Here is a 17056-nt window from a genome sequence, read left to right as displayed (position 1 = left end):
CAGTCTATCATCACCCGGATGAAGGCGACAACCAAGGACCGGTCTATTATCACCTGGATCAAGCCGACAACCAGGGACCAGTCTATTATCACCCGGATGAAGGCGACAACCAAGGACCGGTCTATTATCACCTGGATCAAGCCGACAACCAGAGACCAGTCTATTATCACCCAGATGAAGGCGAAAACCAAGGACCGGTCTATTATCACCCGGATGAAGGCGACAACCAAGGACCAGTCTATTATCACCCGGATGAAGGCGACAACCAAGGACCGGTCTATTATCACCTGGATCAAGCCGACAACCAGGGACCAGTCTATTATCACCCGGATCAAGGCGACAACCAGGGACCAGTCTATCATCCCCTGGATCAAGGCGACAGCCTGGGACCTGGCTATAATTACCAGGATCAAGCCGACAACCTGGGACCAGTCTATTATCACCTGGATCAAGCCGACAACCAGGGACCAGTCTATTATCACCCGGATGAAGGTGACAACCAAGGACCGGTCTATTATCACCCGAATCAAGACGACAACCAGGGACCAGTCTATTATCACCCGGATCAAAGCGACAACCAGGGACCAGTCTATCATCCCCTGGATCAAGCCAACAACCTGGGACCAGTCTATTATCACCCGGATGAAGGCGACAACCAAGGACCGGTCTATTATCACCTGGATCAAGCCAACAACCAGGGACCAGTCTATTATCACCTGGATCAAGGCGACAACCTGGGACCAGGCTATAATTACCAGGATCAAGCCTACAACCAAGGCAAACCACACAACAACGTATCTCTGCCTTTTCTGTCATCAGTGGCAAATGCTGTTTCAGCTCACAGACAGTCTGCATGGACAAACAAAGCACAGGCTTCTTGGAAAATGAAGAAACTGTCTCCAGCGAAAACCAAGAAAAAGAATGCAAACTTTCAAAAGAGATCTAAAAACACATTAGTGCCAACCCCAGCCAACCCTCAACTCACCAAGCCAGAACTCATTAAACTGATCGGTGAGAAGGAGACAAACTTATCTGTACTGCTGAAACGGAAGATTGAGCTTACGAATCAGCTACAGCATTTGGGTTGTCAAGTAACCCAGGCAAACCATGAGAGAGCCGTCGGTATTGGTGGCTGTCCAATCATATCAAGCTGGAATGGAATACTGGCCTAGAAATTAAAAAACTGGAGAAAGAGCTCATTGCTCAATCCGACAGGAGGAAGAAGGCTAAGGCATGCCTCAGCAGACAGGTGGAGGAGACCTCCAAAATCAAAATTTCACTGACCCAGGCTAATCATGACCAAGAAAAATCTAAATGTCAGTGGGAGGAGGAACTGTCAAATCTCCTCTGTGAACAGGTCCAAGCAATCGGCTGCCTCAAGGAAGAGATGATGACGGTGCAGGAAGACTATATATAGGTTATATATAATACAATTAAAAATAATTTGATAATGTACATTTGTTTGTCTTATTAACAGATTGTAATGGTACAAAGCCTAGAAATGATCTTAGCTCAGCAATATTTGTTGTATTTTTCCCACTTTGCTACAATAGAGATTTTATGAGGTCAGTTGCTACACCATCTTCATCTTATCATGTTCAGCATCAAGAACTTGATTTTACCCACTGGGTAAGTCCAGGGTGGAAAATCAGCAGGCCCTTGACAGCATCAAGGGACTCCTTAATTCGAGGTAGGGGTAAAGCATCCTTTCTAGTTTTGGGGTACAGGAGCCGATAATCAACACAAAGCCTGATAGTAGAATCTTTTCTTCTTCACTACCACAATTGGAGAGGCAAATTGACTACAACTTTCACAAATGACTTTGCTCTCTAGAAGTTGCTCAACATACAGTATGGCTTGACAGCATCACATTCAGAGGGTGGGATATGCTTGTACCGCTGGCGGACAGTTGTCTTATCTAGGAGGGGAATTTCATGAGCAATCAGGTTTTGTACACCCCAAATCACAGTCATGGGAAGAAAATATAGATTGATAGTTATGCAAGAGGGACCTTACCCTCTCCTGTTCCTGAGCTGTGAGGGTGGAAGATCAAGGGCTTTATTGGCAGCTGGCTCTCCTTTACATTTTAAATAACCATGGTAGCTACCGTTTCCCTTGATTTCTCCTCTCCCATAGTCCCAATGATGCAGTCTGGCTGGTTGATTATTTCAGCTTGGAAGAAGTTGCCAATTTGAGTGTGGGGGCTAGAGTTACTTCTGTGGTCCCTACATTGGTGACAGGGCTGAATGCAGTGCCATTTATCACCTTGAACAGAGCTTGAGAGGCAAGGAGATCATTTGGCACACTTGCATCCAACGGTTCAAATAGGGCTGACCCAGTATGAGCTGGAGACTGTTTTCTGCAGGTGATGGACACCAATTCCATAGTGCCTCCTGGGATTTGAATCCTTCTCTGGTAACTAGTTAACCACGCTTGGGGTTTTGTTTGCCTAACACCTTAAAATCCAGTTCCAAGTAGCCAATGTGGGGGATTTCTAGCCCATTGGCTGCCCCTAACCATTGTTGTGCAATAATGCATTAAACGCGATACCATAAAATGGTGTGCCTTTCGGCATTCAATAAATTTGGTTATCAAAATAAAATATTGAATATTAATATTAAAAATATTAATATTAAATAATAACTTTAATTGATTACAATTTCAATAGGGCCTCCCACTGTTCGGTGCTCGGGCCCTAATTAAAGTTACCTCGGGGCACCACCCTTCAAAGGAAGGGAAAAGATAGCCAATTTATTGATTAAGTGTCATAAAAGTACTAACTACAAATTTGGAACTCTGATTAACAATTAAATTAATAACTATAACCAAAATTACCATATAGATTGTTAGCTAAGTTGAAGGATATAGAGTTCTTGACAGTGTAGAGGTTGGCAAAATTCACTTATGCAACATTAATGAAAAAACATTTGTGAAAGAAAAACATTTATTATGAATATAATAAAGTATAAAAACACAAATTACTAACATAGTACTTACTAAATAAAGATATTATGTGAGTATGCATGTGTGTGTGTGTGTGACTGAGCGTGCTTCCAAAATGGCGGCTGGCCACTCTAAAGATAACGGACTCCCCCCCTTTGGAATGTTTACGACATGTGGCGGGGGTCAGAGAGATAGGTGCTGAGATATGCGTGTGTCTGTGTTGGTGCCAAATTAGAGAAAGTTACTAGATGCATGCAAGGAAAGACTGAAGAGCATAACTAACATTAACTTTTAAATAACTTGTAACCAAAATATCACACCAACACAAATCAAACTTATAAACATCACAAGGGATCGAATAAACAGTCTTGCTTAGCCTAGTATAATTATTTTGCCCAGTTGTGTTACCCGTCCATGGAAAGGGAAAAAAGGTTGCTGTGCTGTTCGAAGTTCTGCGAAGTCGTCTTGCTGGTTTTGTGGCTCCTGCCTTTGTGGTTCTGTTGTGCGGTGCAGCTCAGTTGCTGTTTGAAGTTCTCCGGCAGGACATCGCGTCGCTGCTTGAAGGTTGGTAGAGCTTGGATTTGAGGAGGTTTCCTTGTTGAGGTGAGTGGAAGCTGTACCTCTCCTCCATGAAGTTGATTTGAGTTGAAAGAGTGAGCTGGACCGCCACCCTTCTCCTCTGAGAGGATTAGTGGAAAAGAGGAATCAGAAAGAGGCTGGACAGCCTTCTCCTCTCGAGGGTGGCGTAGAAAGAGACAGAAGAGAGGGAGACCTGGCCTTATATTGGCTTGGTGACCTCATAGGTCATGGGGCCCAGAGTGACCAATGTTAGTTGAAACTTGTGTCCCCGGTCGGTTTTCACACCAGTGAAAGGTGTCAGTGGTCTCCTTTGAAAGGCTCTGGGCTTGACTGAAGTTCCTGCGTAAGCTTGTTATTCCTTTAAGCTCTGCCAGTGCTGACCCTGCAGTATTATTACATACTGTAAACCAGTGATGACTGGTAAAGTGGCCAGTGGCCGCCCCCTCCATCATCCTGAGACAAAAAAAACTATTTAAAAGTGTTAAACATAATTTAATTATATAATAATAGATGACTCATACAATGCGCCTGGTTGACCGTAAGCGCCTGTGACCATTCAATATAAGTTGCAATTTACGAATTGTTTTCGGTTAATTTCTGTCTAAATACATATACTTCCTGGTTGGCCAAAAGGGATGTAAATGGGGGTCCTGATACTTTTGGCAACCATGGGTCCGGAGACTGCTTTTTAATTGGTTGTTGCAGATTAGGACACAGCTCTCTGCATGGGGGTACTGTGGACAACGACAGGAGTGCAAGACCTAAAACATCCCTTTGAAAAATGCAAACGGCATGAAAGTTGCCAAAGTCACTTAGACAACACAATGAGGCAAAATTTTTTCAGCAGGCTTAGCATTGCTCAGCAGCTTGATGAAGGCGGCAGGATTGAAATATTGTGTTGTGTTGTTTTTGTTGAGTGTGGCTTCAGTTTGTTTGTCCCCCCCCCCCCAATAAATTTGATCACCAGCTGCCACTGCAGGGGAACCAAAAAAGTGATGAACCTGGCTGTCAATGCTTTGTGAAGTTCAATCACCACTGACTAGTAGCAGGCGTCAAAAAGCATTGAACTACAACCAAGTTTCATCACTTTTTGGGGGTGTTTTTCGCAGCGCATGTGTCGTCGAATTGATGAAGTAGTTCTCTTAATTTGCACGTGTCTCTGCTGTTTGCATGTGTTTTCTTAATTCGCAGTGCGTCTCTCGGCCACCGTAGGAATAAATGTACGAGGAGCACTTGAAGGCAGCACGCCCGTCACTCGGCAACGTCGCCAGTGCCACGTCAGATGTGACGTCGCGGGAGGTGTAGTCCGGGTGGGAGGCGCCGGCAGCAGCACAAAGTAAACTCAGACATTAATGGTGCTTTACACCGAAGGAGCGTCTGTGAGGTGAGTTTAATATTGAATAACATCTTGGATGTTTTTACGGAGTGTTTAACAGTCGCAGAGCTGCTCGTGCTGAATCCATCGTCGGACCACACTCACTGATGCTGGGACTTAGCTCTGACAGCACTCCAGCACCGTGGAGCTCATTTCGTCCTTTATCATCTTATGTTTCATTCATCGCACCACGCTGACAGCGGAGTCCTCTCTGCTCACACTTACACGTCTTGTTTTTGGTGGAGTCGACGCGGCCTCGTGGAAGTCTGAAGGTTTTGTTTTTTTTTATCGTAGAAATGAATCCATCATTATATCGTGATTGTGTCTGGCAGCTGTCCACTCGCCCGTCCCGAGAACAGGAACACCTCACTGTTACTCACAGAAGTAAACAGCAAAATAGATTTGATTGAAAATGAGAAGTAAAGTGTTGAAATTATACAATAAAGTGAGGATTATACGTGGAGATACCTTCTTGAAGTGAAGGAAATTATTTTTGTGTGCTGTCCATAATCGGGGGAATTGGAAATGACTTTTATATTTGTATTTAGATCTGATTATGATTTTTTTTTAACTATACGTTCAACATGCTTGTTGTCCACCATGACCGGACAGATGAGACAGAGAAGAATTCAAAAGCTCAGACAAATGTGAGGATATACATCAGTACTGGATTGTGTCCCTTCAAAGAAAAAGCACCAGCATCCCATTCCCCCTCCAGTGGTTGCTTGATGTTTCCTGGTAAAGCAAGCTGCTCTCTGTGGGTGTTGGTTCATCAGAGAGAGCACATCAACATTCCAGTGTTAATTTGTAATCAACCTTTTACCCACACTCCCAGTTCAAGATGCCGATGTCTGGCTGGGTGTTGTCACCAGTGCTGTTTGTTTAGTAGCAAGGACTGTAGGAAATGCTGTGCTTCAAAGTTTCAGCAGAGGAACTCAACGCACCAAAACAAAAGGAATAGCCATCCCCCAAACTTCATCTTCCTTCAGTACTGGTGTGTTGAGTTGGCGTGGCAAACCATCTTCCTTTCATCACGAGTGAACTTGTGTAGTTTCCCCTCCTAAATATGATCATAACTGGTTAAATCAGTGTCTGAATCATCAGACACTCATCCCATGTTCTCCTCTTTGTTTCAGTGTGGTTACAGAGTTAATCAAAACCAACATCCATCATGGACCCCAGTGTCAGCGGACTCACTCAGAGGTTGGCCGAAGCCGACCAGTCTCACCTCCTGCAGTTCTGGAGCGAGCTGAGCCCTGAGGAGCAGGCCGACCTGAGCCTCGACCTGCAAGGAATGGACTTCAAAGAGATCAATGGGTTCTTCAAGAATGCCATGGAGGTGTCCAGTAGCAGCAAGCACGAGAAGATGGACGCCCGCATGGAGCCGGTGCCCCGGGAGGTGCTGGGGAGTGTGTCGAGGGACAGGGGGAGTGTCAAAGAGTGGGAGCAAGCAGGTGAGGATTTATTTGGCCAGAGTGGTATATGTCATAAGGAAACAATATATCTTATTTTGGCAGTATATTTTTTTTATTGGGTTTATTACAATGTCATGTCTCAATAGGAGAGAGAGATAATCAATCAATCAAATTTTATTTGTATAGCCCATATTCACAAATCACAATTTGTCTCATAGGGCTTTAACATGGTGTGACATCCTCTGCCCTTAACCCTCAACAAGAGTAAGGAAAAACTACTAAAAAACCCTTTTAACAGGGTAAAAAGAACGTAGAAACCTCAGAGAGAGCCACATGTGAGGGATCCCTCTCCCAGGACGGACAGAAGTGCAATAGATGTCAAGTGTAAAGGAGAACATCATCAAGATAAAGGTTTTAGCAACATTGATAAGGATAAACATTTTGAAGCATAACTGAAGTTCAGTGAATTGGTGGATTAATGTCATTAATGGTCAAGTATCTGAGGAGAAATACTATGTATCAAGCAGTCCTGCTGCAATCATAGTCTAGCTATAGTCTAAGAGCAATTCCAGTTGGCAAACCAGCAATTCCAGTTGGCAAACCAGTCTAACCTGGTTAGAGCAGACACGACTTTCAAACATTGAGGTAAGACAGGGGAAGAGAGGATTAAACATCACATGCTAACCCAAATGCTATGATGTTGAGATGGCTCAGTGAGCGTTCTGATAATGTGAAATTCCAGAAGTAGGCCCTCATTACAGCCTTTTTTTTAATCACCTATGTAGGAGCTTATCGCTAAGTCCTAGTTGAGTCAGAACATCAGCAACTCCCCGTTTGTCCTCTCTGTGGTTCACAAACGATTCCCAGCCTCCCTCTCCCGCATAGATCGGAAATATGAGTACGTCTGCTTGTGTTGCTCATTATGTTTTGCGCAATTCCCCCCTTGCAATGGGGGTCTGACCACTTTTACTGAGTCTGTTAGATTTTAAACCTTTTTTTCCTGGGGATGATGACAGTGGTGGTGGGCAGAGGGGAACATCTGGTATTGATTTGGGCCCTGACGTAAAAAGGAGTTTTTGCTTGACCCTCATTCATGAGGTCACCCTGCTCTGTTGGGACCTGGGTGTGGTGTGTGCGAACATGTGTGTGCGTGTATGTGTGTGTAGATTTGGGAGGGTAGTCAAAGTCTAGCCGACCTGCCCTAATGGGCATAGATATAAGATAGATATAAACCTTGTCTTTTAATGACCTCAAGTAGAAAGAGTGTGGATATTAAGTCATGTATCAGCAGTTTACGTAAGATTTACTGGAACCAGTATAAACCATTGAACCAATGGACCACAATAAAGCCAGTCACAGGCTTGGGCAGGGTTATTATATTTCAGTTCATGGCTAATCCAATATCATCTTACCTAAGTCCTGGAGGACTGATCATAAAATGTTGGGTGGTGGCTCAGTAAACTTGATTTATACATTTTAGTTCTGTTTATTGTTATTTATCAGTTATGTTCTCACAAAGCTGCACTATGCCCATCACTACAGATTAGATATTGTCAATTGGGATCATATTCCATCATATCAGTATATCAACATGTTTCACTGCCATAACTCTTCTCTTTACTACAGTTCAATCTGTTGTCCTCTGGCCCCCTCAGGTCTTCACCACATCTCTCAGAGTAAAGTGGCAGCCCTGCTGCTGGCTGGGGGCCAAGGAACCAGACTGGGGGTCTCTTACCCCAAAGGCATGTATGATGTGGGGCTGCCGTCACACAAAACCCTCTTTCAGATCCAGGCCGAACGCATTCTGAAGCTGCAACAGCTGGCGGAGCAGAAGCACAAAATCAAGTGCTGTATTCCCTGGTAAGACATGGTGTCATGGTTTGTGAGGTTGTTGAGGAAGACAGTTTAGTTACTGTGCCTTTCAGATGCATCTTTATTTAAGAATAATGAACACATCCAACCCCCCAAATACTCTTCTTTCTTTATTCATTATGAGAACCAAAAAATACATGTTGACTAACTGGGTCAAATCACTGTAATGGTAAAAGGAAGCTCAATCGAGGGGGTTGTGTTACTGGAAACAGACAAGTTCCCTGTGAAGCGAGGAAGAGTTCAGGGTCTAACAGTAACTGCAGCTGTAAAGAAGTTTATTATCAGTCGCATAGATGGATTCGGGGGATGTCAGCTTCTTGTTTTTGTGAATAGTCTCTGAAGAAGATTTTGATTTACTAAACATACTGGGTATCCCACAGCTATACTGTTTTACTGTTGTATATTTGATTTAAAATAGAAAGGAGATCAAATAGTGCCATGTTCCTTCTCTTTTACCTTCAGGTACATCATGACCAGCGGAAGGACAATGGAGTCCACCAAGGACTTCTTCTCGAGACACAACTACTTTGGCTTGGACAAGAGCAACATCATCTTCTTTCAGCAGGGCATGCTTCCAGCCATGGACTACAATGGCAAGATCATCCTTGAGAGCAAAGGGAAGCTCTCCATGGCCCCTGGTAAACTTCCTCAGGATTTGTGATTTTGGTTTTAGTAAGTGAGTGTCCCTTAGTTCAAAAAATTTAAAAAAGCCTGTCTGTGCTTGTGTTTCAGATGGGAATGGGGGTCTTTACAGAGCCCTGGGGAACCAGGGTATCATGGATGACATGGAGCGGAGGGGGATCCAGTTCATCCATGTGTACTGTGTAGATAACATCCTGGTCAAAGTGGCAGATCCCGCCTTTGTGGGTTTCTGTGTGCAGAAGGGAGCAGACTGTGGAGCTAAGGTCGGTCACACATCGATTTCATGCTTTTTCTCTCTGTAGCTGCCTATTTCATTTCTTATTTGAGATCTCTGCAGTCTCCATAATGATTTCAAAAGTGTCTTGAGATAAATTAGTGTTATTTATGCACGAAACACAATTATCAGATGGTGGTTTAGATTTTAAAGATCTTACTGTTATGATTTAATAGTGTTACTTTTGAAGACCACAGTATCTGAATTATGAGGCTGCATAACGTATTAACTTTTACATTTATCTCTGTGATAACAACCAGGTCTTTAGTAAGAGTTTTATATGCCAATAAAAAGTCTTGCTCTCACAGTACAGGCTCCAATTTAAGAAAAACAAGATTAACTAAGCTTGAGACACTTGCAGACTTATTATGATCCAGCCATAAAGTTGTTCCTTACAATGATCCCTTGTTTTTTTATGGCCTGTAAACTCAGTTACCTTTTATCAGACCAGGAATTCATTATAAGGATGCATGTATGCAATGATAATCTTATTTTAGTTATTAAAATACTGAAGTGTGTAGTTAGTGCACAGTGCAAGTGAACAAAGTACATCAGCATTCGCTGAATGTGATCCAGTCTGATCAATCAGTCCAGTATAAATTCCAGTGTGTGTGTGTGTGTGTGTGTGTGTGTGTGTGTGTGTGTGTGTGTGTGTGTGTGTGTGTGTGTGTGTGTGTGTGTGTGTGTGTGTGTGTGTGTGTGTGTGTGTGTGTGTGTGTGAGTGTGGGGTTTCTGCACCGCTGCACCTTCCATTGCTGCACCACTGGGTGGTGTAACAGGCCACTTTGTCTCTTCCTGTGGTCTTATAGGCAATAAACTCATTACAGCTTTCTAGGAAATTTGAGGGATGAGCCCAAAATCTTCTTCATCACCACTTTTCATCACAGTCTCAGATAACACAAGTGTTTTAAAAAGCTGACATATTTTCCTAAACTGTCTGTTTGGACAGAGTGTGGTCTCATTTCAGGGAAGGAAAAGGACTTTTCAGGGTGCAGGGGTTGGACTAGAGAACTTTCCACTAGCAAATAAACTACTTTTCTTTGTTTTTTTCTCTCATTTCTTTTCATGTATCAGCCCTGCACTGTACATAAATAAATAGATGAATAGTTGGTAAGCGACTCACGAATCAGATCAGTTTAGGAGGAGGATCCATCCACAAAACTATCTTTTGAAATTTGTAGTTACAATGATTAGTCCTCTTCTATATATTTAGTTGATGTAGAAAGACAATGCAAGCAACACATGACTCTTTTTATAGTAGAATAATAAAGGTAAACATCATTAAAGATTTACAACATCTCAGCTGTCGATTATAAAGTTTCTTATGTATAAGTTTATACAGCAACAAATTATAAGTTAAAATAAAACTCACTGGGCTAAATGAGCACTTAAACATACAGCAGTGTGATTTAAAAACTACCTACATGAGAGAAACGATCAGGAGCTGCTTTGGCTTTACTTGGGGGGAGCTAGCATGTTGTTCATCTTTATATTCAGTCTATGGGAAAAACCAAGGAGTAGGTGATACATGACTGGTCAAAAGCGACAACGACCTTAGAGGAAAAAGAGGAAAATATTCAGCTAATGTTGAAAAAAAAAAATTACTGGATGATTGGTTGGCTTGTGGATCAATAGTTGGGTCTCCTGTTATAAACGTTTTTTGAGTAGTTGCCAAAATAATAACCAGAAAAAACAGATGCAACCATTCGGGAACATGCTTTATAACCAAATGAGTGATGGCACATATGAGACTTTGTCTCAAAAAGTCCAAATATATTGTCATTGTCCATAATAATAATAATAATCCCCTGCTTGGGCAATAGGATGTGACATTTGTGACTAATGATTGTTGTATATGTTTTGAAATAAATGTCTGGCAACTTCATCAAAATAGTAAAATCAAGTTTCCCCATTCTCATGGCAATTGCAAGTTTAAAGGGAAAGATCTGTGCGCCTGAAGTCAGTCTAGCTGTTTCTAGGCACGATATTTCTTAGCAATACCACAGTGAAATATATTTTTCATTCTGAGTATTTTCACCATATTTCCAGCTAAAACAGAATATATTGAAATATTTAACTGCAGATCATCCAGACCCTGCTCCTGTTTGACATTATGAGTTGTGCGGTGGAGCAGAGATGGAGGGATCAGAGCGAGAGCGTTCCACCCTCCCGTCAAAAATTACTAAGCCCCACTACAGTTCATGTGGCTTCACCACCACCCCCTCCCACCCCCTCACCCCACCCAGCTAACCAACCCCCCTTCAGGACTCCGCTCTGTCATTATGACCCAACAGATGAGGAGAGGGATTTTTTCTTCCAGTGCAGGCTTTAATGTGCTGCTGTAGAAAGTGGAAGTTTTTGAAGAGCAATGTCACAAGCCCCATTTCAATAAATTGATTACTTAAGTGAATAGTTCAATGATACAGTAAATGCACTGTATTCATCGAGCTTATTCACAGTCAGAGCTCTTCACAGCACTTTTTCTATCACACACCATACACACTGACAGAACAGCCGTCAGGGGCAGTTTGTGGGTTCAGTGTCTTGCCAATAGACACTTCGGTATTTGTATGTTGGGTAAATTGTCTCAGACCCAACTCACGTCCTGTATTCGGACTACCAGCTCCTCCCCTCAGGCAGAAAGCACCACAGTTTCAAACACTCCTTTGTCCCCCTGTCCATTGTGTGCCCTTAACACCACCTAGGCTAAAATATATGTATGTTTTTTTTCTTTTTCCACCTCATTGAACATAGTTTAGTATTGCACTTTATTAAAAAAATTCATCAAGGGAAATTTCCTACTGGTACAATAAAGTTCAGTTTTTTTCCCTCTACAAATTACAAAAAAATTCTTCCTGTGACACAAATTTTCCAGGTGGTGGAGAAAACCAATCCGACAGAGGCCGTCGGTGTGGTCTGCAAGGTGGATGGGCATTACCAGGTGGTGGAGTACAGTGAGATCACCCTGGCGACGGCTGAGAAGCGCAGTTCCGACGGTCGACTGATGTTCAATGCGGGAAACGTGGCCAATCACTTCTTCAGCTTTTCCTTCCTCAGAGACGTAGTGCAGTAAGTCAAATGCTTACCCAACATTTTTCTGTAGTTCTGGTTGCCTCTAGCATGAAGAGTAGCTCGCTGTCATTATACAGTAAATGTGCAAAATAAAACATGTTTTTTTCTTTCTATTGATCAGGAAGTTCGAGCCAAAGCTGCAGCACCACGTGGCCCAGAAGAAAATCCCATTTGTGGATTCACAGGGTCATTTAATCAAACCAGACAAACCAAATGGGATTAAAATGGAAAAGTTTGTCTTTGACATCTTCCAGTTGGCCAAGTGAGTTACAGTGCATTTTTTCCACAGTGTGTGTGTATGGGTGACAGTGTCAGCCGATGGCATCGTACCTCAGACTTAAAAGCCTTAAAGTAATAAGAATACAATGAATATCTTATGCTCCCTTTGAGAGGCAGCGTAATTGCATATGTTCTTCTGGCAATCCTCCGAGCTCGGGGTTTGACTGGTCCTTGATCTGTTCCTCCACACATGAACCAGCCCCTTTTTCCAGTCCTGATCTGTATCCACCAGCCTCAGTCATGCCATTGCTCCGTGGCCGGGTCCAGCAGCCCCGGCCTGCCAAGCTCTCTGCAGGAGGATGGAGGTTTTATGAGCTGTTCACTCATTCCACCTCCTCCACTGTTACATGACATCAGCTCTGAGTCACGCCAGTACTAATAGAACTTTACATCTAATGAAAGGATTCCCGTAATGATTGACTGATGGAAAAACACTGCAGACATCTCGGGCTTGCTTCAAGGTTTATTCACTATATTACAAAGCAGAGGGGAGGAGGAATAGTTTTCTGTGTTGCAGAGGAGATGGATTACAGTTGTGCTCGGACTGGCAGACTGGCACCTCCAGCTGAATCACTTTGCTGCCCGATTTTAAAAAGGTCCTACTATTTTCTGTTCTTCCCCCAGTATTGTTTGGTCTCGGGTCTCATTGGTCCTGTTCAGAGCTGGTTTTAGCATCTGACTCAAGTGATCCGCTCACAAGTGGACAGCTCTGAGTACCTCAGTTGAGCCTGCCTGCCTGCACCCTACCAGTGCTCTCAGTCCTTACGTGTGGAGTCTTCAGCCGGGAAGACATACATCGCTTAAGTGGAGACAAGATCCAAAAGTTAGCGAGCGAATCACAGAAAAGTTGGATTCTTGCAGTTCTCAGGCTCATTGTTCATGTATTTTGGGGGCGTAGCTTTGACATCAGGGCAGATGGGAGGGGCTGGGATGTATCAGTTGTCACCTACCCTTGCTAGCTTTTCCAGTATTACCAACAGAGTAATTAAACCTAAGACTCTTCTCAGGGTTTTGTCAGGAGCAGGTGGACCCAAGATGCAGCGACAGAAATGTCTTAACAAAAAGTGCCCTATTAATTGCAAAATCACTTAACAGAAAAAACAACTAGAAGGAGATCTCAGAAGCCTTAACTGAAAAAACATAGATCACACTGGGGAAAACACTAGGAACTCACAAGAGATGGAGATGACGCAGAGGAATGACAAGCACAAATGACGAGGCATAAATAACGATGAACCAACAAGGATAAAGGGAAGCACAGAGACTTATATACACAGGGAAGGCAGGGGCAATTGAACACAGGTGGAACACATGAGGACTGGAGCAGACAATCACAAGGGCGGGAAACAGGACAAAGACGGGAAGTCAAGCTGGACAACACAAGGAGCAGAAACTACAAAATGAAACAGAACACAGGGAGAAAACATAAACACAGAATGAAACAGAAAGAAACACAGAGTGGGAAACAGAGTGGGACACCATGAAACACGGGTACGGGTCGAATACAAACATATACACAGTGATGGACACGAAACACAAGGAGGTAATAATCAAAACTGAAAACACTCTTCATTAAAGAGGCGAGAATAAACAGTCCGGAGTCATAATCATGACAACTCTGCTCTTATTTCAGGAGCGTTTTGTTCACCCCTGAAATTTGTCTTGCACAACCACGATCTTGCCTTTAGCCATTAAACAGCTCCACAGGAACTACTGGAGAATAAATTCCTTGTATAATATTATAAGTTATAGTTTGTCATTCTAATAGTCGCGTCTGATGTCCCTTGCCTCTGTGCTGATGTCTTTCCAATAGGACATTTGTCGTGTACGAAGTGCTGCGGGAGGACGAGTTCTCCCCGCTGAAGAATGCAGACAGTCAGGATGGAAAGGACACACCCTCCACAGCCAAACACGCCCTCATTTCCCTCCACCACCGCTGGGTGCTCAACGCTGGGGGCCACTTCATCGACGAGAACGGCAGACGCGTGCCTGCCATACCCAGGTGACCATAGCCAGCCATAGCTAAAACACGCCATCACAAATGTCATGTCCCTTCACACTCACACAATGTGGAAACAGGTTCCAGGTTCCTTGTGGTCCTCCTCACCTTCCAAACACTCGCCACACTTTGTTTTATATGCATTTGGCTTTTTTTTGTGTTATTCTAGAGACATCATATTCTTTTAGCCTCACTCTCACTTCCCCTTCTCTCACTCTTGGTCCTGCACCTGTGTGTCCCATGCAATGTTTCCAGAGACGGAGCAGCAGGCAGTGTCACAGATGATGGCAACAGAAAGTAATTATCCCCCTGCAGTTCTGAGTGCATGGTGACGGGGTTCTGGCTCTTATTTTCCCTCTCTCTTAGACGTGTTAACGCTACTACTCATCCTTGATGTCCCCTGTCCTTCATTACCACTGAAAAAGAGGAACCTGCATGGAGAGATTCCAGGCAGCCTCCATTTTTCAGTATCTTCACCGTCTGTTGTGATGAAGTAAATGACAGCGAGGATCAGTTTAGACAACTGAAAACGCAACGCTCTTGGTGTCCTGGTTAGATGATTTACAGTCATAATGACCTGCTGACATGTAATTTTCCCCTCAGATGGTTGCTACTAATACACAACATGTATTGCATGCTGGATAATGGGCTCCTGTCACACTTTATGGCAAACTGCAACAACTCTGCAGTCACTGATAAATCTTTTATTTCCGTGTGAAATAGTTAAACAAGGGCAGCAGAACATTGCTTGCTAAATTTCCTTTGAGTGTCAGTCCACCTGCTTGTTTTGAAAACTGAAATAAATGAGCATGTGCTTCAGAAACATTCATGGAATCCATGAATGTTATTCGGCTCTGACTGTTTATGGTGTGCTTCTTCCCTAATCATTCAGCTTTTCCTTTACTCTCATGATACAGCTATGTGGGTGGCCGCTCAGCCGAACACTTGAAACACCTGATGTGTGATTAGTAATTGTGGTCTGTAATGATTATCTAGAAGTAAACAATCTGAGTGACGGTAATGTGGTGCAAAGTTCCTCCAGTTTACCAAAAGCACTGGGCGGAGATGCATTCATATTACCTGTAATTCATGTGTTTTCTTCTAGAGGAAGTCTGTTACGGAGGGACTAATCACCGGTTGTGTTTGGGAATGATGAAACTCTGATTCTTTGCCTTTTGAACTCTAATCACAAGCTGCAGTAGAAGAACAGCTGTGTCCAGGATTCACAGCTGCTTCTCTCCGCTACTGTCCCTCTACCCTTTCTTTAAGGAGACAATCACTCATTCTGTTTCCTTTTATCTTCTGATCTTTGCCTAATTTGTCTCTTCTAACGCAGCCTGAAGGACGGAACAGACCTGCCAATCAAATGTGAGGTCTGCCCTCTGGTGTCCTACGGGGGAGAGGTAAGGAGGCAACGTCTGATGTTTGAAATAGAAACTCCAGATGTTGTCTGTACACCCCCAAACAATGACCTGATGGTGTCTGTGCTTCTTTAAGGGCCTTGAAGAGTTGGTGAAAGGACGAGAGTTTCATCCCACGCTGATGATCGACGAACATGGAGTCCATGAGCTGGTGAAAAACGGAGTTTAAACAATGAGAGGAAGAGAGACAACCCAAAGACCAACCTCCCTTTGTCTCTTAACTTCTTGAACTTTAGTTTAATCGCTGTGCAATAACAAATGTCACGTGCATGTGTTCCTGACAATGACTGTCCTGTCCCAAAAGATGAATGAATGAATGAATAAGATGAAGTGTTTAGTGTTGTTTGCATCGTATGTCAGCATTACTCTCAGTTCATATTTGTTATGAAGAACACTTGAACACAGCATGAGATGAAGGACAAAATCCCTGTCATAGTGACTGGATGAAGCAGTCTTCAGGTGCATCTATTTATTTTGCTTATGAGACTTATTTTTATATGTATCGATAGATGCTTTATAGGTGGAAATTACCATCTAGTCATTTATCCTGATGATTTTTATACAATATTGGACCGACATGAAATGATCATTGGGGGTATTTCTTAACAGCATGTAATTAAGGTACATGGTACGGGCTGTGGGGGGTATTTATAATATTTGCTTCTTTTCTGATTGTAATCATTAAAGAGTAGATATTATTCAGCTTTAAGACTAACTATGATTTCTATCATCTTTATTAAACAAATTTCCTACTTGGAAAAACGTATGAATGTGTTACTTTTTTTGCATTATTAGCCCTTGGTATCTTGGATCAGATTTTCCAGAAAGTGGTTTATGATGGACTGGAAAATGTAGCTCTATTGCAGCTATTCAGTCAGTATTATTTGTTGTTCCATTGTGACTCGTTTCCTTTCTTACTCTCCAGCTACATTACATTAAGCATCATGATGTGACAGATTGCAGTGAGGTTACTTCGCAGAATGACACTGACACTGATGGTGTCCTAGATTGCAGACGGATATTTGTGCGGATGATTGTGAAATGTAGTAGAAGAGTATGAAGAAATGCTAGTAACTGAAGCTACACTTCTGTCAAGTTTTTATTTGAGTTATGACATTTATTTGTTTAAAGTTCTTTAGTTTTAGTTTAAAAAACATTCTATATACAGTCTATGGTAGGTGCTCA

The 17056-nt window shown here is 42.9% G+C and overlaps 1 protein-coding gene across 2 annotated transcripts; it reads left to right on the top strand.

Moving 5' to 3' along the window:
- Positions 1–4794: 4794 nt before the first annotated feature.
- uap1 (UDP-N-acetylglucosamine pyrophosphorylase 1) lies at positions 4795–16637 on the top strand. Of its 2 annotated transcripts, XM_035176359.2 has the most exons (11): positions 4795–4906; positions 6034–6351; positions 7968–8172; positions 8647–8822; positions 8917–9089; positions 11976–12169; positions 12294–12434; positions 14265–14453; positions 14706–14747; positions 15787–15853; positions 15948–16637. In XM_035176359.2, exons 2-11 carry the CDS (start codon positions 6069–6071, stop codon positions 16038–16040), a joined length of 1563 nt encoding a protein of 520 aa, XP_035032250.1. In that variant the 5' UTR covers positions 4795–4906; positions 6034–6068; the 3' UTR covers positions 16041–16637. The 2 variants fall into 2 exon arrangements, with proteins under 2 accessions (XP_035032250.1, XP_035032251.1); XM_035176360.2 differs by lacking the exon at positions 14706–14747.
- Positions 16638–17056: the final 419 nt, after the last annotated feature.

This window comes from Hippoglossus stenolepis, chromosome 14 (genome assembly GCF_022539355.2).
Source record: "Hippoglossus stenolepis isolate QCI-W04-F060 chromosome 14, HSTE1.2, whole genome shotgun sequence".
NCBI lineage: Eukaryota > Metazoa > Chordata > Actinopteri > Pleuronectiformes > Pleuronectidae > Hippoglossus > Hippoglossus stenolepis.
Note: the sequence above shows the minus strand (reverse complement) of the source record. Positions and strands in the feature narration are given on the sequence as shown.